Genomic DNA, 23,241 nt, shown 5'->3' with positions numbered 1-23,241 from the left:
AAATTTTGACTTGGCTTTGACCATGTTATTATGACAACAAAGAAGAATCTTATCTCCACAAAACCAGTTGTCTATTGTCTAGACACATAAAGAGGTATTTTGTACTCAACTTTTCGATTACTAGTATGAAAATATTTCTGTCGAGTAAAATTTCACAGTTGGGATCCAGGTAGTAAAAATGTTTGTCTTAGATTCATAATCTCTATAGTTTGAATGAACAATTTAACGTTAAACATAAACACATTAATACCACCATAATACGTGTTTAAGGTTAGCTATTGTCCGTCGTCCCTGCGCAATTAAATCAAACGGCATTTCCGTTGAAAGTTGAAGTTTATCAATCTTAGCCTGTGTTTTCTTTCGGTGGTCCTTGTCCAAATTTATTAAAACGCTTCCGCTTGGTGGCACACACGGATAGCCTTAGCTTAAAGTAGAAAAGTCCTCAACCGACACTTTACAAAATTTGTTCAAACTATTCAAATTCGTCATAAACAAATGACCGCTAGGGACATGGTTACTTTCCCTACTTGAATATTGTGGGACATTTGATAGTATTCAGATACTGCTGACCCAATTTTGAGATAATTTCATAGAATAGTTTCATGGCTGACACTCTACTAAATTATTCTGATTCGTCAACAAATATGTGGTCACTTTTGTCTGGGTACAGTGACATATTTTAAATCTTGCTAGAAATTGTGACCTGAAGTTGAAACGATTTTACGCAAATTATCCATCGGTGACCCTGCAGTTTTTTTTAATTTATTTAAATACTGATATATGAAAAACATGGCCGTCAGAGCTAAAAATGAAAAGTCATCAAACGACATCTCTAGCTCCACTAAAAGTTTCTTGGCTGGCCCTCAATCACTACTGTTCAAATTACTCTGATACATAAAAAAAAACATGGCTACCAGGGGACATTGTAATTTTACCATATATGTATATAGTGGAAACTTGGAAAATCTTCATGGCAGAAACTGCTGGCCCGATAGAAAAATAATTTCATGTAAATGTTTTCTTGGTAACAATCTTTAAACAGTGTCCCGAAAATTCCATTCGTCAAAAACGTTACTACAATGATAAGACATCTCCTTCTAAACTGGTGATCTGATTATTAAATAATATCACAAAAATATTCTTTAGGATACTCTCTATAAATATTATTCAGTCAGATTTGTTAAAACCATGCCGCCAGGGCACATATTTTTTTCTATAAACCATGCTTTTCCAAAACTGCTGGTCAAATAATGAAATAATTTCATGCAAATAATCTTTGGATGACTCTTTATTAGGCTGTTGCAATTATTCTGATTTCTCAAAGAAACATGACCGCCAGAGCTTAAAGAAGATAAATCTTCAAACGACATCTCGCCCTATAATACTGGTCTGATTTTAAGATAATATCTTTATCGTTGGTGACCTTCTACAAATAATATTCTACCTCATAATATTCTGATTCGACAAAAAGCATGCCGCCAATGGTGTGGTCACTTTTGCTGATATCTATTTTGGTTATAAAGTATTTCTACCAGAAACTGAACAATTTTAAATATTTTACAAAATGTGTCTAGGATGGGTCTTAACCAAGATGGTCCAATTATTCCGATTCGTCAAAAATTATGTCTAAAACCAAACTTGTCAGGGCTAAAAATAAAATAATCTGCAAACAATATCTTCTCCTAAACGTTCGCTCCGATTTTTGAAATAATTTCGCAGAAATGTTTCTTGGGTGGCCATCTGCCAAGAATAATCAATTTTCCGACATGACCGCTAAAGCTGAAAATAGAAAAAAAATCTGCAAACGCCAGTTTCTCCTAAACCACATGTCCAATTTTGAAGTAACAGACATGTTCCTAGAGTTACCTCCAACTAGAACTGTTATAAACCATTTTGATTCATAAAACTGTCCCAAATTAACACTAATGCAGGCAGTTGTAACGGCTATAAAAAGTCGACAGTTTTGATTTGGCAACGTCTCTGTGTGGCAAAGAATTATTTTTAAATTAGATTTTTCTAAGAACTTATATTTTTTCTAATAAATGTCTGCTGGAAAATTAACGGACTACTTAAATAGATATTACTCTTTTGCGAAGAGATTATTTTAGGTAACAACTATTTACAGATCATAAATAGCTATACACATTAAAGCAATATAATACCACAGTCTTTTGATTAACAACCGAATGTGGAGAATACTAAAACTAAACGATATGTTTTCATACGCTAGATGTTTTCAAATGAACAAAACTTTCATTTCCCTGATGTTGCCCATAAATAGCGTGTGTTATGTTGTGGCGTTAGAACTTTTGCTTTTTAACAGCCGTCGTTAGTTTACGAATTACTTAAAAAGTATCATGTAACATTGGATAAAAATATCTTGTGCAAAAAGTTAACAAAGTTAACAAAACTGTACATACAAGGAATAAATCGCTGATATGCTGTAAACCTCTAAATATGAATTATGTTATTTTGTATAAAGGCTTCAAGATGTATTTTACAACATGACCACAAAAATTCCTTAAATAATTTTAGCCCAAAACTACTCGATTACTATTACTCTGTAAAATATCTACTGATATTACAAACTGGATTTTGGCGTCCAGTAGACAATGAACTCTTTGTAAGCCAGCCAATAATTTTCAGCACGGCAACATGTCGACCTGTCATTCTGTCAATCTACGCTTATGCTTTGCATTTCGTTTTACCATTAACTAAAATAAACAAATAGGAGTAGTTTTTTACAATCATGTTTTTAAATAATTGCATATTAGCTTATTACAAAAGATGCATTGATGTTATTCAAGGAAATATTTGTTGCTGTTACTGAGTGTCGAAGGAATATTTGTTTCGAAAGGACTTATTTTATTAATATATAGTACCCGAATTCCAATAGAAAACAAACATGGTTTGCACTGATACATAATTAATATATTGTGCGCATTCTTTGGTTTAATCATAATGTTGAATTATTCTAAGGGGCAAACCTCATGATGTATAAAACAATAACATCGTTCTAGAAAAAAGCTTACCCACCAACTTTTTCTGCGTGATTTAAAACATTTTTTCAATATAAAAATGCATTTTTTCAGATACTGGTTATTTATTATTATCAAAATCGCTGTATCAGGAATAACGTAAGTATTTAGTTTGTATAAAGCTTCATAAATGGAAAAAAAAACTCTGCATCTATATTTTTCTCTAAAAAATCGTTCTTGGAGTTTTAATTGAATCTTATTTAATCAATGCGCCTTGTGATATCGCATGTGAAAACAACTGAACACGAAGTTCGAGATAACGTGATTAATTTAATTATTAATTAGTGAAGGTAAATGTAGTTACCAAGAAAACATACATAGCTTATTGAAGTTAATTCAATTAACAGAAACTTACATAGTAGGTGTATCATCCTATCAGCTTATAAATGACTGTCTTAGGACAATTTATATATCCATAAGTGATAAACAACATTCTAAAACAGAATAATTGTCGTACATAGACATGGTGCATTTTACAAATTAACTTAACTAAAGCTTTGGGCATTAAAACGGGATTGCATTTAAATGCAAGAGTAACATTAGCTGTACCATGCTCATAAACCTAACACACTTTATATAAAATATTGTCATCAATAAAACTGTTCATCATCTTAAAGTGCTACCCATTATCCATATGAGCCGTGCCATGGGAAAACCAACATAGTGGGTTTGCGACCAGCATGGATCCGGACCAGCCTGCACATCCGCGCAGTCTGGTCAGGCTCCATGCTGTTCGCTTTTAAAGCCTATTGGAATTGGAGAAACTGTTAGCGAACAGCATGGATCCTGACCAGACTGCGCGGATGCGCAGGCTGGTTTGGATCCATGCTGGTCGCAAACCCACTATGTTGGTTTTCTCATGGCACGGCTCAATTATGTTTTAATAGAATGGCTTAAATCATTTAGTGCTTATGTCTATCAAGTTAGAGCCATAGGTAAAACCACATTGTTTATTTGCATCATTTTCTTTATATTCCATTATTCCATTATTATCAAATACGAAACCTTAATTCTCTTGGATTATTTTTCTGTGCCAGACATTTTTATAGAGACTAAAAATGAAAGGAATTAAGAAAACAATTAACTTCAGTCAGGAGGTATGCCCCTTTGAATTTTCCATGAATTACATGTTATTATATTTGCTATAGACCATATTATATTGTATTTCTTCGTATTTGTAACAGTATAATAAAATATATTATCTAGTTTGTTTTCATTATTTTTAAGCTCATTTGAATATAAAATGTTTAATATCGAGCTGATTTGACCACTGTTCGTCCGCCCAGCGATTTATTAGCTGTCCTTAATTATTAACAGAACTCTTTATAAACTCACAATGAATGTATTTGGCCACATGGTTTATGTACCTTTGATAACGGGCAATGTTGCTCAAAAAATAGCATACTTATTGTCACAGTATCTCGTACACGAGGGGGATTCATAACACTTTTAGACTGGCCAAGTCAGATAAAAATTTTAATAAAGAGCAGTCCCTAAAATATTCACCCTTAGTATAAATGCATTTTATCCCCCGACGAAGTCGGAGGGACATAGTTTTGGCGTTGTCCGTCCGTCCGTCCGGAGCCATATCTAGGAAGTGGTTGGGAATATTTAAATAAAACTATACATGTTCACCACTATGAAGTTATGCGGCCCGCTATGTTTCAGTCAGGCTGCCCATGTAACATCAGAGTTATGGCCCTTAGAATTTTCTAGCGTCAACTATATAGGGTACTATAAATATGGCAATTTCTGTTTCATAATTTGTGATATATTTGACCTAGAACTATGAAACTTAAACTGAATTTAGATCACCATAATGTGGCTGAGCACACACAATTTCGTCCGGATCTCTTTACTAACTTCAGAGTTATTGTCCTTTAATTGTTTAGAAATCCACAGATTTTTGCATAACAAACCAACCAGTTGGTAGAATTTCATTAAACTTCTTTCATTCTTTTCCATGAAAATGTATTATAAACATGTGAAGTTGTGTACCAATTCCTGGTTACCCCCTTACCTTGGTCACACCCCTCCCCCTCCCAACATCCCCCGTCCCCCCCCCCCCCCCCAAAAAAAAAATAAAAATAAATTCATTTCTTATTTTTTTATTTCAAACCTTCCATGAATGTTTATCAACATGCAAAGTTTTACCGTTCCCCCACCTTTCTACTCCAACCAGTCATGCGTCATGCCCACCGACGCGATTATGCTTTCCTCCGCCCCCCCCCCCCCCCCCCCCTCCCCCACAAAAAAAATATTACCATTCCTTTTTCTAAAATGTTCAAACCTTCAACATCCACACCCTACCCGCTGCCAGCCATGGTCAAGGTATCTTACTTGATTGTGCTCTCTTAAGGACATCTGTTCTTTTCAGTTCAAATGCACATGTTAAATTTAAGCTCACATTTCAAATAACTCCATTTAAATCTAAAAGTTAAACTTATTACAGTAAACATATTCCATTCAAAATAATTTCATTAGTCAGGATCAACATAACATACATTTATTATGTACACTTAAAACATTCATTTTCCGTTAAATTGATTTTGACTAATGAAATTATTTGCTTCTTAGTAACACCCTGAACTTTTTGCCGGATATATTTTTTGCCATTCCTCACCACAAACCTTTTCGGCGGGGGGATTCCAATTCTTCGAATTTGCTTGTTATATCCAGCTATTTGAGGAAACTGAATAAATTATTTCGAGTCTTCTGCTGCTACTACAGCGGTGTTATTAGAAAATGCTTACGTTTAAGGACGCTCTACCTGATGTAGATCTTGACCTCTGTATTCTCCCTTATTGAATATCCTTACCATCATATAAACAGTGACTTTTTATGGAAAAGAATCACCGTAAACAAAATCTGATTGACTGGTGTTTTCAGAGAACAACGCATCTTTATGTAGAACTTCCTGGAGCCTCCGTGTATACGATAAAATAAAACCAGTGAATATTAGTGAGGTGTTTCAAAACACTTGTAACTCAGATGTAACAAACCCAATTATGCTGTTGATTTCAATGTACATGGCTATTGAAACACGCTATAAGTCCATGAAAAAATCGTGCTTCTATCTTTAATAGTTTATTTTGGAAGTCTCAAAATGTTCTGAATTCCCCTCGCTAACTTAATAATAAGTTAAACACGACACTTATATTTCTATTATTAATGAAATTAACTCAAAGGAGAGCTATGCACTTACGCAGACATATTCTTATCCAAAATAATGACTTTTTTTCCAAATAAGATTGCACGATTCATTATACAGGCTAAAGAAAATTGCCCTAATGAATCATGAATGTTTTTCGTAAAAGTACGGTTAGAAATTTCAAGAAAAAAAACTCCTAACCTAAATAACGTCTGTGTTTGTCGGTATATTGACCTTGGAGATCTTACAAGCGACATACTTCAAAACCATCGATGTTGCCACCATAACTTTCCTGAATTCCACTAAAACTATATTTATGACATTTTTTCCAATTTTAAAACAATTATTTTGAGTTTAAAAATGTTACATGTGAGCTCATTCACACATTTTTGCTTACACCTATATAACTGGTCAGTCGCCAGAATCGAAGCTTTATGCTCTATAATGTATCACTCGTTTTGGTGAAAGAAATTTTAAGTTTTTGAATCAAAGTACATGTATTTGTAAGGTATTGTAATCTTGATAACAATGCAATGCACTAGTGCGTTTCTGTCAGAGAGTTAAATTTTATAGTGTTCAATTATAAATTAAACAAACCTGTTATAACACCCAATAGTCTGCAATTTCTAACATTTACTTTATTTTTGCTTCATTGATGAATCTCCCCTACCAAATTCTAAACAAATGCAGTGTATACCAATTAGTTTAAAAATAAGCCTCAATGTCAAAACAGAAACCTTTACACATCATTTATGTTACCGGTAAGGGTTCAGACTGGGTTGGAAAAATATATGGTAAGAAGATCTTTGAAAGCATAGAAGACAACAGGAAAACAAAAACAGCCTTGCTTGATCGAGCCTTTACATTAACCACTAGCAAACGCTTACATTTGATTTGTATGAAAACGTAGAAAATATATATCATCAATGAGATCAAACAGCGATTTGTTAAAAGTCTATGTATACGATAAGCTGATCCATACGGCTACCAAAGGTAACTGAAAGAATTGTAAACTTATGTCAATGATAAAGTTTTACTTGTGCATAGTAAATTCAATAATACATATAATAAGTCTTGGATCAAGTCCTGTTTTAAGCCATGCAGATAATGACAAGGTAGTAATATACATTATTATAATCGGAACTGCATCTTTTTACTGAATGATGCCTATGACTACACCTGATACCCAGTGTCACAGATTATGTCAAAGTCATACTCATACTCCTTTTATATCATACTCGTATTAAGTGGGTTGCTGGTCAAAACCATTGCACGAGGACTGGGAGCCAATAGTTTTGACTATTGACCGGCAAGCCATTCAATACATGTTTCATAACATGACATCAGAAATTAATTTTCAAACGTTTCAAACTTTTGTTATCACAGGTAGGTCATTTAGTAAACGTTTTGGACAGGCGGTTTATATGAGGCGTCTTATTATAACTCGATTTATGGCAGATACTTATTTTGCGAACATATGTTTGTCCCAAATCATATTTCGTGTCCGCAGCTCAACGCAATAACCATTCAAGGTATTTCTTTAAAAGTTGGAATATAGGTAAGTGGCGATGAGACAATGTGCATAGTGCATAAACCAAGTCCATAGATTAGCGCTCAAAGTTAAATTTTATCATCATTTATTTTGTCCGGAGCTTTCAAGATACTGACTTCTAACCTGTTGTATAATTAAGTTGTGATGAGACGATATGCTTAGCGCATGAACTTGTCCGGGAAGTCAATGGTCAAGCTCACAAACTTGTTCGTAGTATTTTGTTTTCGGAGCACAACTTTTAAGTTATTCATGGCATTGACTTGAACTTGGAATATAATTGGGTGATGATGATTTGATCTGAGGAGTGCAACAATCCAATTTACTCCGCCACCCTACTCGACCCCGATCCCGAAGATGTCACTTTTATAATCTTATCCCTGAGTATTCGAATGCATGAATCATTCATTTTTATTATGAATGAAAATATCATAAAATAGAATTTTGAGACAAAATAATGTAATGACTAATTTTCAAATAAGATATTCTAAATAAAATATAGCGTGAGAAAAGAGTGTCTGCTTGCTGTTCTATCGCAACCCTGCCTTTGTAATAGGTCAGTAACACGGAGTAGATAACTAGTGTGAGTGTTTGTATTTACTCACATTTAAAGCTCAATTTTGAACTGTCAAAATAGTATCGTCAGGGTTTTTGTCCTTGATTTAATTAAGATTTGCAATTTTTGTGGTTTTCATTTTTGACATCCGCATCTTTGTTAGCCACATTTAGCCGGTACATGTTAAAGATGTACATGTCAATATTTTCTCATAGCTGCTTTACTGCAAATGTTGTTAAAATCAGCCTTGTCAGAGATAGTGCCCCTAATTAGGTTAAAACAGCCATTTTAGCTGATATCTTTGTCATAGTCATCTAAGCTTTCGTGGATATTGTTTGTAAATGTTTTAAAATATCTGAAAGATGCTTTTAAGCACATTAAATTAGTCTCTTCGTAAAAACAATATAAGCCGTGCCATGAGAAAACTAATGTCACAGGGTGAGAAAAATGTGCACTCGAACCCGGGGCCTCGGAATACCGTTCCAATGCTCTACCGACTGAGCTATCCGGCCGCCTACACATTTTCTCCCCGTTTTAATATTCAAGTCCTGTACCGTGACATACTCCCCCGCTATATGAAATTCGTCCTCGAATTTCTAATGGGATAGAGAACAAGGTAAACATGATCTCGGAGTATATTCAGTCACGGCCCCACGTTGGGCGCCAAATGTCACAGGGTGAGAAAAATGTGCAGCCAGACCGGGACTCGAACCCGGGGCCTCGGAACACCGTTCCGATGCTCTACCGACTGAGCCACGCGGCCGCCTACACATTTTCCCCCCGTTTTAATATTCAAGTCCTGTACCGTGACACTAAAATAGTGGGTTTGCGACCAGCATAGATCCAGACCAGCCTGCGCATCCGCGCAGTCTGGTCAGGATCCATGCTGTTCGCTAACGGTTTCTTTAATTGCTATAGGCTTTGAAATTGAACAGAATGGATCCTGGACGGACGGGCAGATATTTGTGTATACATTTCGTTCTTAGATCTTAATATAATTGGCATTTTACAAAATTCAAATACATCCTCAAATAACTTTTTTCATATCCTTTGAATATTGTTCGGTTTGTGCCATCTACCTGTCTATTAAAAAGCTATGTGCTGACAATCTCAGTCTTGTGTATGCTTTTCTAAATTTCATTACATAAACATTATCTAAATAGGACTTAAAACCGAAAATTGAAATCAGTTTATAAGAGGAACCCCTTGAAGTAATCTCTGATTCTTTGACTGGGCAAAAGTAAAGTCCTTGAGTTAGCCGGACATATTGAAATCCTGACTGATCTAAATTAATTTGACTGGTTTTGCCCAACAATACATTTGGTTTTATTTCCATCTCATATACCATCATGTCATAAACTTTCTTAATATATCTCTTTCTTTTCGACTTCAATATTACAAACAAAAACTCTATTTTCTGACACAGCCTATGGTTCATCAAAGGTTCACTTCCTAACTCTCCACATATAAACGATTTTTTGTTTGTTTACGTCTGATTACTTTTTGCAAAACTGCAAATAAATATTTCTAACTTCTTTGATTCTTTTAAGCCCCATCCCTCGCATCCATAGAATTAAGTCTGTATAATTAGATTTTTGCAGAGATTTAGTGTATGCGATGTAAAAAAGTAGACACAGTCAGCATAATGATCTTAACCTAAGGTTAAAAACGAAACAGGAACAACAGTTGGAAATAAATTGAGCCAAAACAGTATCACAATGTAAATGAAAAAAAATCTAAAGTCCCATTATGACAAACCATAACACAATGGTGGTCTCTAGATATTAAAAACGTGGCACTTAGGGCCAGTCAAACGATAACTTAATTAGTGCCTCTGGATGTTAGCTGTGTGGCACTAAGGGTCATTCAAATGATAATACAATGAGTATCTCTGGATGTTAGTTGTGTGGCACTAAGGGCAAATAGAACGATAACAGAATGAGTGCCTCTGGATGTTAGCTAAGTGGCACTAAGGGCCATTGAAACGTTTACACAATGAGTGCCTCTGGATGTTTACTGAGCGGAACTAAGGGCCATTTAAACGATAAAACAATGAGTACCTCTGGACGTTTACTGTGCGGCACTAAGAGCCATTCAAGTGATAACACAAAGAGTGCCTCTGGATGCTGGCTGTGCGGCACTAAGGGCCATTTAAAATGACAGAGTACCTCTGGATGAGATATGTGGCACTAAGGCCATTCAAGCGAAAACACAATGAGTGCCTCTGGATGTTAGCTATGTGGCACTAACGGCCATTTAAACGTTAATACAATGAGTGACCCTGAATGTTGACTGTGCGGAGCTAAGGGTCATTTAAGCGCTAACACAAGGAGTGCCTCTGGATGTTTACTGTGCGTCACTAAGGGCCATTTAAACGATAATACAAGGAGTGCCTCTAGATTTTGGCTGTATGGCACTATGGGCCATTTAAACAATAACACAATGAGTGCCTCTGGATGTTTACTAATTGGCACTAACCGCTATTCAAACGTTAATATAATGAGTGTCCCTGGATGTTGACTGTGCGGCACTAAGGGCCATTTAAACGACAATACAATGAGTGCCCCTGGATGTTAGCTGTGTAACACTAAGGGTAACTCCAACGATAATACAAGCGTGTCTCCGGATGTTGGTTGAGTGGCACTAAAGGCAAATAAAACGATAAGACAATGAGTGCCTCTGGATGTTAGCTGTTTGGTACTAGGGGCAACTCCAACGATAATACAATGCGTGTCTCTGGATGTTGGTTGTGTGGTACTAAGGGCAAATAAAACGATAATACAATTAGTGCCCCTGGATGTAAGCTGTTTGGTACTAGGGGCAACTCCAACGATAATACAATGTGTGTCTCTGGATGTTGGTTGTGTGGCACTAAGGGCAAATAAAACGACAGTACAATGAGTGCCCCTGGATGTAAGCTGTTTGGTACTAGGGGCAACTCCAACGATAATACAATGTGTGCCTCTGAATGTTAGGTGTGTGGCACTAAGGACAAATAAAACAATAATACAATGAGTGCCTCTGGATGTAAGCTGTTTGGTACTAAGGGCCATTCAAACGATAGTACAATGCGTACCTCTGGATGTGAGATATGTGTCACAAAGACCATTCAAACGATAACGCAATGCATGCCTCTCGATGTTAGCTATATGGCACTAACAACCATATGAACATTAATACAATGAGTGCCCCTGGATGTTGACTGTGTGGGACTAGGGGCAATTTAAATGATAACACAATGAATGCCTCTGGATGTACACAAACCGCCAGCACGTCTAGAACGTCTACTAATGAGGCTACAATGCTACAATTTCACAGTAGAACACCAGCCAGGAATCTCCAATCCAGCCGACATTCTCTCAAGGTCAACATTCAGTCGAGAAAAATGTGAAATCTCGAACACTACTGTGAAATACCTAGACTATGTGTGTGAAAATTCAGTGACAAAAGCCATAACCTTAAATCAAATTGATAAAGAATCATCTCAGGACGAATTCACACAGCAATTAATCAAGTGCATAAATCATGACAAATGGCCGAAAACTGAAGATTTAAAAACATTCTTCAAAATTCGCAGAGAACTGTTTTCTCATAACAATATTGTATTACGTGGAAACAAAATAGTTATTCCATAGGGTATGAGAGGTCAAGTGTTAAAAATAGCGCATGAAAGTCACCATGGATCTGTAAAGACTAAACAAATGTTGAGTGAAAAAGTGTATTGGCCAGGTATTGACTCAGAAATAGAGGAATTAATTAGGACATGCGAACAATGCCAGCTAAACTCTTCTCCATCAAAACAACCAATAATCACACCTACGGAATTACCAGACCGCCCGTGGGAAACTGTAAGGATGGACCTTACAGGACCTTTCCCCGGGGGAGAACATATTCTTGTAGTCATTGACTACTACTCTAGATTTCCAGAAGCAGAAATTATCAAAAATACATCATCAAGAACAATGATAAATAAATTGATGCGTATTTTCGCAACACATAGACTACCGTAAACTACAAAAACTGACAATGCGCCAAATATGGTATCAGCTGAAATCACAGACGAAATGGAATAAAACACCATTGTGTTACACCGTATCACCCGCAAGCTGCAGGGCTTGTGGAAAACATCAAAAAACTTTTGGAAAATGCTTGAAAGCCGCCGTTTCAAGTAAGAAAAACTGGAGAACTTTTACAAGTTTTTTTACAAATTCCTGATGGATTATAGGACGACACCCCACGTAGCAACAGGAGCACCACCAGCTACACTGTTATTCAACAGAACAGTCAAAAATAAACTTCCTCATATTGAAAATATAAAACTGACATAAATGTTAGACAAAGGGACAATAAACATTAATAAAAATGAAGAAGTATGCAGATAGGAGATGTAGCAAACATAAAGAAATATATAAGCTAGGACAGAAAGTTCTAGTTCGTAACGGAAAATTTGGAAAACTTTGTCAAAACTGGGAAAAAATAAATACATTGTTGTTGTTCAGAAGGGAAATACCTCAATTTTGAAATCTGTATACAATGAACAGTTTAGAAGACACATTTCACAGGTCAGACCATTGTATGAGAGGAATCATAACAAATAAACTTGCAGTGACCTTTCTGGTATTTACGTTTCTGCAGGTGTCACATGTGCAAAATAAACTGTATCAATATTCTGAGACTGTGTTTAAAGTAATAGCCATTAAGGTATCATTCAAACTGCAGGCGTAAACATTCATCTTATTATTTTAGGATAGTTCCGGGAAACTTGTATCTTAATGAAATTTATTGCTTTAGAAATGTTCACAATATCTGAACTACTGATTGTTTTATAACTTGCCTAAACATTAAGCATGACTTGAAATGATTACAATGTTTTTATTTTAGCCAGATTTAACTTTCTAAGAACTTGATTAATTGATAACAGATACTTATTTCTCAGGAAAAGGCGGATGTAATGTATTAAGACTGTTAGTCAGCAATCTGCCCACTGCTATGGTAAGCCCCGTCTACTGCAACTGCCTCTCTGATACCAATTTAATTGTATGTTGTTGAATTTCAGAATAAGAATAGATTTAGTAACTGTCAAAGTGACTTGTGTCTTTCTAGTTCAATGACTATATAATATAATATCATATAAGAACCCACAAGAACATTACAGTGCCTCTGGATGTTAACTCTGCGGCACTAAGGGCCATTCAAGCGATATCACAAGTAGTGCCTCTGAATGTAAACTGTGTGGCACTAACACCTATTCACACGATACCACAATGACTCTCTCTGGATAATGACTGTGCGGCACTAAGGGCCATTCAAACGATAATACCATGAGTGCATCTGGATGTTTTCTGAGCGGCACTAAGGGCAGTTCAAGCGATAACACAATGAGTGCCACTGGATGTTAGCAATGTGGCACTAACGGTCATTCAAACGTTTATACAATTAGTGCCCCTGAATGTTGATTCTGCGGCACTAAGATCCATTTAAACGATAACACAATGAGTGCCTCTGGATGTTGACTGTGCGGCATAAAGGCAATTTAAGGAAAGGTTCAATGCTAGCAATCAGGCACAGAGGAAAGGAAATTACACGAGACTTGTCAAAGTTCAGGGTAGTTCAAGGTGGTCATGAGCCGGCGCAGACAAAACCTACAGATACTGTATTTGCGCCGCGTCAAATTTCGCAAAGGAAACGACGACCGCCTAGACGTTTTGTCAATGAATAATTGAATTAATCAGTGACACAGTTTCACATGTTTCAGTGCACAGGATAAGTCACCTAAGTGAGGGCCATAATAATGACCTATTTGCTACCATAGCTGTGTAGTCATTTTATATTCGCTTGCTGGATTTATTATTCTTTGGAGAAAGGAGCAGTGTGTGAAAATATTATGTTACTCTTGGGAATTAATACTTCTTTTGTTTCACAATTACATTATAATTAGTTCTTGGACGGTAGGACTCAAAACTTAAATAACAGTTGATTGTACACATTTTAGGATTTTGAGATAAAACACTAAACTGTTAGATAACAACGGGACATTCCGAGGACTTTCCAAGGATATTTCAATTAACAGTGACATTTAAAAAGTATTTAGCTAAAACAGATGCTCTATAAACTGATTATGTTGATAGCAACGGTTAATGAACTTGGCTGAAAAAAAGAGGAGATATAATGATAATTTAATGATACATGTAATAGACTTGCTTACTAGCTAATTTCATTAGAACAGAATTTTCCATGTTTTGAGTATATATTTGAACTTTGATTATTTTAAACAATTTATGTATTCTGATTATGGATGAGTTCGAATCTAAAGGTAAAGGAGGATGTAGTAAGCAAGTTTACAAGATAGATTAAGCTCCACCTATAATATCATATTTTATTATTGTTGCTGTATGTAAGATATACATATTTCTATAGAGAGAGTGAGTTTACACTTTTGATGCAACACACATATTAAATATATAAACCATCATTCGGGTCTTGTTCTGTTTGTGTGTCAACAAGCCATCTCAGTAGATCAATATATATATATTACAATGACGATATATATTACACTACCAAACCTTACGGAAGTGATTATTGTGAAGCTTAATTATGTATTATTCCGGCATGTTACGGTTCAATGATTTTCAGTGCAATTATGACTTGATTTGTCGTTGATTACCTTTTCTGCGCAACTTTTCTGACACCAACGGGAGGAATTACACAAAACTTCATAAAAGTGATCATTGCCAAATCTTGTCGTGCATATCATCGGTATGTTCCAGTTCAGTAATTTTAGATAGAGTTATAGCCCTTGGTTGGTCAAGAGTTGTAATGTTTTAGCCATTTCTCATATATTTTTAAAATGGGCATTTTCTTGATCATTCTTTTAGACCGAATAACTTTTGAAAAGCAGATATTTTTACAGATTGCTCTTTTCAAACGAACTTTAAAGAAAAAAGTCCTAGTCTTAATGTTTTGATACGCTTAAATGGCGAACATGTCTATATGTGGTATTTTGAAAACGTTTATAATAATGTTACTGAGATATTCAAGTTTTATGTAACATTTGAAGGTATGAATGTGATTAATTAATCTTAAAATTTTACGTGTTATCATTATCTTTCAAAAGTTCTGGAAATTTAGGACTATTTTCATTTTATGTACTACTATGTACTACTTAACGTTGGAAATCACTACACTTAACAACTAGTATACTATCAGTTAAACAGACTCAATCAAACCGGCCTTGTAACATTTTTATTTATGTCGTATTGGGTGGCCTGTATCTTTTCACTTTTTTGCCCCTATATTTATGTTGGAGGCATATAGCGTTGCTGCTGTCCGTACGTCTGTACGTCCGTCTGTCTGTATGTCCCGTAATCTTGTCCTCACATCGACTCCCACAATATCAGCCTGATTTGCTTCAAACTTTCACAGATTATTTTTACCACATTTATGGTTTGTACTAAACACTTTGCTATTAAGAGGATGGCAAAGTATGTGGTGGCATCCATGTCCAATGGACACAATTCTTGTTTTGTATCATATTATTGTTCTCAGTGCTTCCGAGGGATCTACTTTCCAGATTATATTTACTTCACAACAGCGGGTGTTAAGTGTTGTGTGGCGGCCGTAAAAAGTCGCCCCGACTTCAGTGTTGTTATATTTTCTGGTCCTTCGGGATCATTGATTTCAACTCATTTAGATTTGAAAATTGAATACTGTGAAATCATTAATTTTCGTGGGGGACTAATTTTCGTGGATTTCGTGGTTGAGTCAATCCACGAAATTTAATCCCAACGAACAAGTAAAATTCCTATTCACTTTATGTTCAAAAGTTGTAATCCACGAATTCATATCCCCAAGAAATTCCCATTTTGACCAAAACCACGAAATTTTATGCCCACGAAATTAAATGATTTCACAGTACTGCTTAAACCCGGTGCTAGGGGGCGTGGGCAGGGTTGCATTTTCCATTACTGCTCATGAACAGACTCTATCAAACCAAGTCTGCAATTTTCACTGTTTGCATTGTTCTCGGTGCTTCCGAGGGATCTACTTTCCAGATTATATTATATTTTATAATATTATGCTATATTGTATTTTATTCTTTATATTATACACTAGAAACACTAATTCTTTAAGGAAATTTTGTCCGAACATACTGCACGTAACTACATCATTCATAGGATCTATGAATAATTTAGAAAAATCTAATTATGACACTTGTTATATGATATACAGTTTTCAGAAAAGTTGTAAGGAAATAGAACTCGTAATTGTGTCTTAAATTCATTTCATAAGATATGCTATTGCAGTTATGTCAGTTAAATTATTACCTAAAAGACGATGTATTTTTTTCTTTCATTTGTATTATTTTATCCTGTGTTAGATTTTTTTATTATTACTTTTTAGCTCACCTGAGCACGAAGTGCAAAAGGTGAGCTATTGTGACCTGTCATTGTCCGGCGTCCTTCGGCGTGCTTCGTGTGTCGTGCATTGTCCGATAACATTTGCCTTGTTGACAGTTTAGCCTAATCTTTATAAAACTGTGTCAGACTGTTTTGTTTTTTTTGATGAGCTTTAGGTCCAGTTGAAACTGGGTCATGTGTAGTTAAAATTAGTGATCTCAAACTAGGTCACTAGGCCAGGTCAAAGGAAAATATTGTTAACACTCTAGAGTCCCCAGTTTAAAGTTGAAACTTTTGAGAATTGGTCAGAATGTTTTTCTTGATGACCTCTTGATCAAGTTTGAACTTAGGTCATGCGGGTTTAAAAACTAGGTCACCCTGTCAAAGCAAAGAAAGGCTTGTTAACAATCAAGAGGCCACATTTATGACCCTATCTTCATGAAACTTGGTCAGAATGTTTATCTTGATGGTCTTTAAGTCAGGCTCGAAATTGGATTATGTGGGTTAAGAAACTATTTCTCTAGGCACCATCAAAGGAAACTCTTGATAATACACTAGAGACTGGCCAAATTTTCAGTTCATAAGAATTTTTCAGAATGGTTGTTTTGATCACCTCTAGGTCAAGTTTGAATCTGGATCATATGGTGTCAAAAACTAGGTCCCCAGATAAAAGAAATCAAAGGAAAACTTTGTGTATGCAATAGGGGCTTCATTTTTTACTGGATCTACATGAAATGTGATCAGAATGTTGTCTTAATGAAATTTAAGTCAAGTTTGAATACAGGTTATCTGTGGTCAAAAACTAGATCACCCGGTCAAATCAAAGAAAAAAACTTGTGTATGCAATAGGGGCTACATCTTTACTGGATCTTCACGTAAATCGATCAGAATGTTTGTCTTGAAGAACTCTAGGTCAAGTATGAATACGGGTACTATGGGTCGAAAACTAGGTCACCTGGTCGAATCAAAGAAAAACCATGTGTATGCAAGAGGGTCTGCATTTTTCACAGAATATCCGTTGAATTTGATTTGAATGATCTTCTTGATGAAATCTTGGTCAAGTTCGAATATGGGGTCAAAAACTAGATCACCTGGTCAAATCAAAGAAAAACCTTGAATATGCAATAGGTCCTGCATTTTTACTCATATTATGATAAAACTCCAGTATTATGCAGTTGTATAGCATTTGTTAACATTGGTCTCAGTCTTACTTTGGGGCCGCCGTTGCCGAGTGGTCATGGTCGCCGACTTAAAAATCCCTCCCCCTTACTGATGTGGGTTCGGGCCTTACTTGAGGATTTGAATTATTCCTGTGAGGAAGCAATCTAACTGGCATACGAAAGGCGGAGGGTTCTACCCAGGTGCCCGCCGTGATGAAATAATGCACAGAGGGGCACCCGAGGTCTTCCTCCATCATCAAATCTTGAAAAGTTGCCATATGACATATAATTGCGTCCGTGCGATGTTAAACCCAACAAATCATAATTCAGTCTTAGTTTGTTGTATATTTCATCTGCTTTGCTGACATATTTTTGGACTTCAGTCTACCTAATAGTTTGCTTTGGCATTCGGTATGCTTATTTCGTATGTGACTGCTATGAAGCCAGAAAACCTCCTGCTTGTTTCTTTTTCTTTTCTTTTGAAATTGCAGTATTATGATATCATCTGAACTGAACCACTGACATGGCGGTCGTGAGTTTGAGCCCCACTAGAGTCATGACCACATCTTGTCATATGTCACCAGTATTGGTCTTTCAGGAAGCGGATTCAAATATTTGAAATAAGCTATTTCAGGCGGATTCAAATATTTGAAATAAGCTATTTCAGGCCTTCGTCACAGCCGAGCTAAAAATAATTAGTATAAACTAAGTGGACAAGATATATCAGATTAAAAGCCGGCCTGATTAGCTCAATAGTGGGGAACGCAGTTCTACAGATCGCGGGGTCGTCAACTTGCTCCTTGGGCAATGCGTATGTTCTTCATGAAGACTTGATAATATACATTGTGATCGGAGTCGTTTCGTCCTCTACCTTTTAATCATTTGGAGAAGTTGACAGTTACTTACGTTGAACAGGTTAGTCCAGGAACACTGTTTAGGTTTAATTTCCGCCATTTCATAACTGAAGTACTGCATTCCATGTTGTACCGTATGATAAGATTCAATTGGTTAGACTGTTACAGGTGTTTAATTGCTAAATTTCTTGCTAAAGTCTCTTATATATGTGTATGTTACCATGGTACCGATAAAACATTTAATATGCATCTTGCGATTGCTTAGCAATTTGAAATGCATCTTTCTCATAATTTTCATTCATTTTGATAATTTGTTTTTAGAAACATATTGCATCTATATAGCCCAATACCCCATAAACACCTAGCCTATTTAGCCTTATCAGATCCATATAGATATAACAGTATTGATTTTTGATAACCAATACACTCAATACCATTATCTGTCCACTATCTCCATACAGGTTATTGGAAAAATATGCAAAATTTATACCTGTGTTATTTAAATCAATATTACACCATGAAGACATATTTTAACCATTTAGTGACCAATAAAAAAAATTTTTAGAATTAAATTTCCTTTCTGATGGTATAAATGTCATAATTTTATGACAAATATTTACCAAGATAGAAGGCTTTAAACCTAAGACTTTACTATTTCATTTGATATTTTAGCCATTTTTAGTATGTAAATAATTAATTTCAGTTTAAGTTTTTGCACAAACAGTAATGATATAGAAATTAAATATTATTACTGTCATAAATGTTTTATTGTATTGTATCAAGGTAAATGGAAAGCCAGAAAGATATATATAAAGGGCTTTTCAATTTTAAAAACAAAAGTAAAAACACTTGAAGCAGAAATCAAATTTATTTGTACATGTATCATATTATCGATAACAATATTTTGTTTTCTTGTTTTATAATTATGAATTTTTTTTGTACTGTATAAAAAGAAACTTTTTCGTCCCCGCCAAAGGACTCGTCAGGTGGCTTTATGGCTACCACGAAAGTTTTTTTTATCAGTTTTTCTTTCTTTTTACCAAAGTCAAAATAATTTCCACTATGATAAGAGTCCAAGAGCAACGAATAATATATCATAAAATATCACACTTTTTCAGTTTCTGAGGTTTAAATAATTTCCATGTTTAGAAGTTATGCTGCCTGCAGGTTTCGGTTGTGAAAATGGGCATGGCAACCATCCTTACACAGATGAACGTTACAAATAGCACAACCATACACAGTTTCCTTCCTCTGATTCAAGTATCGTTTGTGGTATTTACAAGTGGTTCTTTGACCTGGAAGTCGGCTATTAACATGGCCATGGATGTTCTCTTCCAGAAGTACAGGTCTGTCAACATCGCCCACAGACCTCTTTCGCTTGGAGTATCCGCCGATCAATGCACGGAACAATTCCTGCCTGAAGTCCAGTTGGGAGTAACGTTTCTTCTTTGTTATCCGAGTGGATGTAGCTTTATAAATGATGTAGGCATTTACTATGGCGCAGTTCAGGCAAAACCAGAAAAGATAACTCCACCACTTCTTAGAACATCGACCAACATTGTATTTCATGCGGAACTGATCATGGAGATCCACACCGCCCATGAACTGGTTGTATGCAAACACTGTATGTGGCTGCTGAAGACGGAGAACTTCTCTGCCGACTCTTCTTTGCGCATCCCTGGTGTCTCTCGGATCACTTAGCGTTGACAGGTGATGAACCAATCGCTTGTCCTTCCAAACAGTGGCTGTAAGGTTGGTGTCACCGTACTGAAGAACCTTAGACTCTCCTCGGTTTCTCACATCTCTTGGTTTCTTCAGATCTTTAGGGAAGCCAACTCGGTTCACTCTTACAGTCCCGCATGCGTAAAGGCCGAAGTCCATGAGGCGTTGAAGTAGTGGCAGACTGGTGAAGTAGTTGTCGAAAAAAAACCAACGAAATGTGTTTCGAAGATGTTCTGTCAACTTCATCACCACGTTGTATCCTAAGCCATGTTCCGTGCGGTTCTCTTGTCGACCCAGATAAACATCAAAATTTGAAAGGTAGGCAGACTTGGCATCGCAAAGCATCCAGACTTTCATTCCCCTCTTGATAGGTTTAGCTGGCATATACTGTCGGAAGGCTAATCGACCAGAAAACTTAATCATTGCCTCATCCACCGAAACCTCATGGCACAAGATATAAGACACTGCACGGATGATTTCTCAACCTTGTACAGTTTGTCATGACCTGGTTCACCGCGTCGTGGTTCAGCAGCTCGATTTGATGCATGGAAGTACTGTGTTATCTTCTGGAAGCGGTTACATGTCATGGCTTGCTGAACACCGGCGTTTCCTATAAATGGATCTGAAGACCAGTACATGTCAGCTTCAGGTAGCTGACTGATGCCCATCAGGATGTTGATACCAAGGAAGGCTCTCATTTCGGGCTCGGTAACCTCATCCCACTTGTCATCTACAGCACCCTGTTCTGTCATCTTCCATATGGCATAGGAGTTGGTGTACTCTACCAGCTTCCGTATCAGGTCTATCGGAAACATCAGCCAAAAGTAATCCAGAGGCGTGGCTGTTGACGGTCAAATCCATCTGGAAATTTGGGCCCAGATTGCTCCACAAATTCATCAAATTTAAAAAAGAAAGGGAAATAATAAACTTATTGCATCTGGTTGTTTCATAATAAATAAATTATTTTTATTTCAGTTTGTTTAGTCTACTTTTTTATGTTTATTTTTGTCTGCCAAATACAAAAATAGAGTCATTGCAGTATAGTTGTTTGTTTCATTAGAAATTGAAAACACACCGTCAGGTTGGTGAAGTTTGGAGTCCACCCATCTGTCCGGGCAGGCTCATCATCTGAGTCAGAATCACTATCAGACTCATGCTCAACAGGCACCTCAATATCTGACTCACCAAAGCCAGAAAAATCAGACTCATCACCAGAATCACTATCAAATAAATGTGCCATGGTGATATATTGAAAATGAAAGTAACGATCTAACTCTCAGGGTGTTCTCACACGAACTAAGGACTTATTAATTTTTTAAAATAAGAAAGGAACCAAAACAATGGGCGTGCTATATTGTTTTATTTAATTTCATTGGCTAAAAACAATAAAATGCATTATATTTATATGCTATAGACTGGCATACAATCATTTCAAAGTACAATTACATATTAAATACACGGTACTGTTCTTTCTAGCATATAAATTGTATATTACAATGTAATGCAGTACCGGCGTTCCATACTTTACAAGGATAAGAAATACATATACGATTTATGACCACTCAATTAAATTCTGCACTGGAATCAATCTTGCAGGTGTTCATGGGTCATAAAATTTTAATTAATTAGTAAATTACGTTATCTTTTGATAAGAAGCATTAATCAAAGATAATCTAATCAGCTTGTAAAAACACTTACCTTAAGAACATTGTTGATCTTCATTATCAAAACAGCCGACTAACACCCTAATTGGTTTGTTTTGACAACTGTGCACAATACACATGCTTCGAAGAGATCGAGGTAATTAGCATAAATCCCATCATGCCGACGCGTGCTCTATGGATTACGCAACATTTCATAATGGTTGTTATAGTTACAAAAAGAGAGAAAATCACATCTTTATTACACTGACTAAATCCAAACATTTTTCTCACCACACGTGTAAGTTAGAATGCAAAGAAATAAAACTAGATAACATATTCTTAGGTCGAGGTCACCTGTGTAATTAATTACACCTGCTAAAAATAGTTACGATATTTTCAGAAAATGATCTGTCCTACTTAATTTCCCATATAATGACCCAAGATAAAAGTTAAATTTAGAAAGCTGTGGAAAATCCCCCGGTAATTTTCCATCAATAACTCAAAGTCAGTGTGATTTTCGAAAAATACCATCTGATTTAAAAGTGTAAATTGCCGATGACTTTCAGTTTTAACAACATGATTTTCTGAAATCATTTATTTGTAGACAGTTTAATCTTCACAAATAGGTTTTTGTGGGATTTATTGCCGATGTATTTAATTGATTTTTTGCATTTAAACTATGACTGCGATAAAATGCGTATTCATGGAGAAACAGGCTTATGCGATAAACTGCGTATCTATGGGGGAACAGGCATATGCGATAAAGTGCGTATCTATGGGGGAACAGGCATACGCGATAAAATGCGTATCTGTGGAGTATAGGGATAGAGAACAGAACTTTGATGGGATTGTAAGTTTTCTTCGAAATAAGAGATCTTGAGATACGTTTTAAGTACATTTAGGCGAAGAGCATATTTGTGTGAGTTTCATACTTTGGTATGGATTTAAAGTCACATATATTTTGATCTGTTTAAGACTACTAAATGGTACAGTAAACAGTTCAGTTATTTGCAGTCAGATATTAGATACAGGTTTCCAGACCTTCAGCTAGTTAACAATTTGCCTCCTTGTTACATTCTCGCATACCAAAGACTTACAATGTTTCCCTTGTTAAACGTGTTTCGCCAATAGTTTTAGTTTGTTCACAATACATGTTAAAGCCGTCAGCCAAT

General features: G+C 35.9%; 1 protein-coding gene and 1 long non-coding RNA gene across 4 annotated transcripts in view; one reads left to right on the top strand and one right to left on the bottom strand.

Moving 5' to 3' along the window:
• Positions 1-19,049: 19,049 nt before the first annotated feature.
• LOC128555189 (piggyBac transposable element-derived protein 4-like) lies at positions 19,050-21,309 on the bottom strand. The gene has a single exon (XM_053536796.1). It carries the CDS (start codon positions 20,847-20,849, stop codon positions 19,857-19,859), a length of 993 nt encoding a protein of 330 aa, XP_053392771.1. The 5' UTR covers positions 20,850-21,309; the 3' UTR covers positions 19,050-19,856.
• A 688-nt stretch (positions 21,310-21,997) lies between these two features.
• LOC123540731 (uncharacterized) overlaps positions 21,998-23,241 on the top strand; it is a 33,781-nt gene continuing 32,537 nt past the window's right edge. For 2 of the 3 annotated variants that reach the window (XR_008371301.1, XR_008371304.1), the window contains exon 1: positions 21,998-22,919. This is a non-coding gene — a long non-coding RNA (uncharacterized LOC123540731). Of the gene's footprint in view, positions 22,989-23,241 lie in introns of all 3 variants that reach the window. The other variant, XR_008371305.1, reaches the window with a different exon arrangement.

The sequence above is a fragment of the Mercenaria mercenaria genome, chromosome 1 (assembly GCF_021730395.1).
Source record: "Mercenaria mercenaria strain notata chromosome 1, MADL_Memer_1, whole genome shotgun sequence".
NCBI classification, from domain to species: domain Eukaryota; kingdom Metazoa; phylum Mollusca; class Bivalvia; order Venerida; family Veneridae; genus Mercenaria; species Mercenaria mercenaria.
The sequence above is the reverse complement of the archived record's forward strand: the minus strand, read 5'-3'. Positions and strand labels throughout refer to the sequence as shown.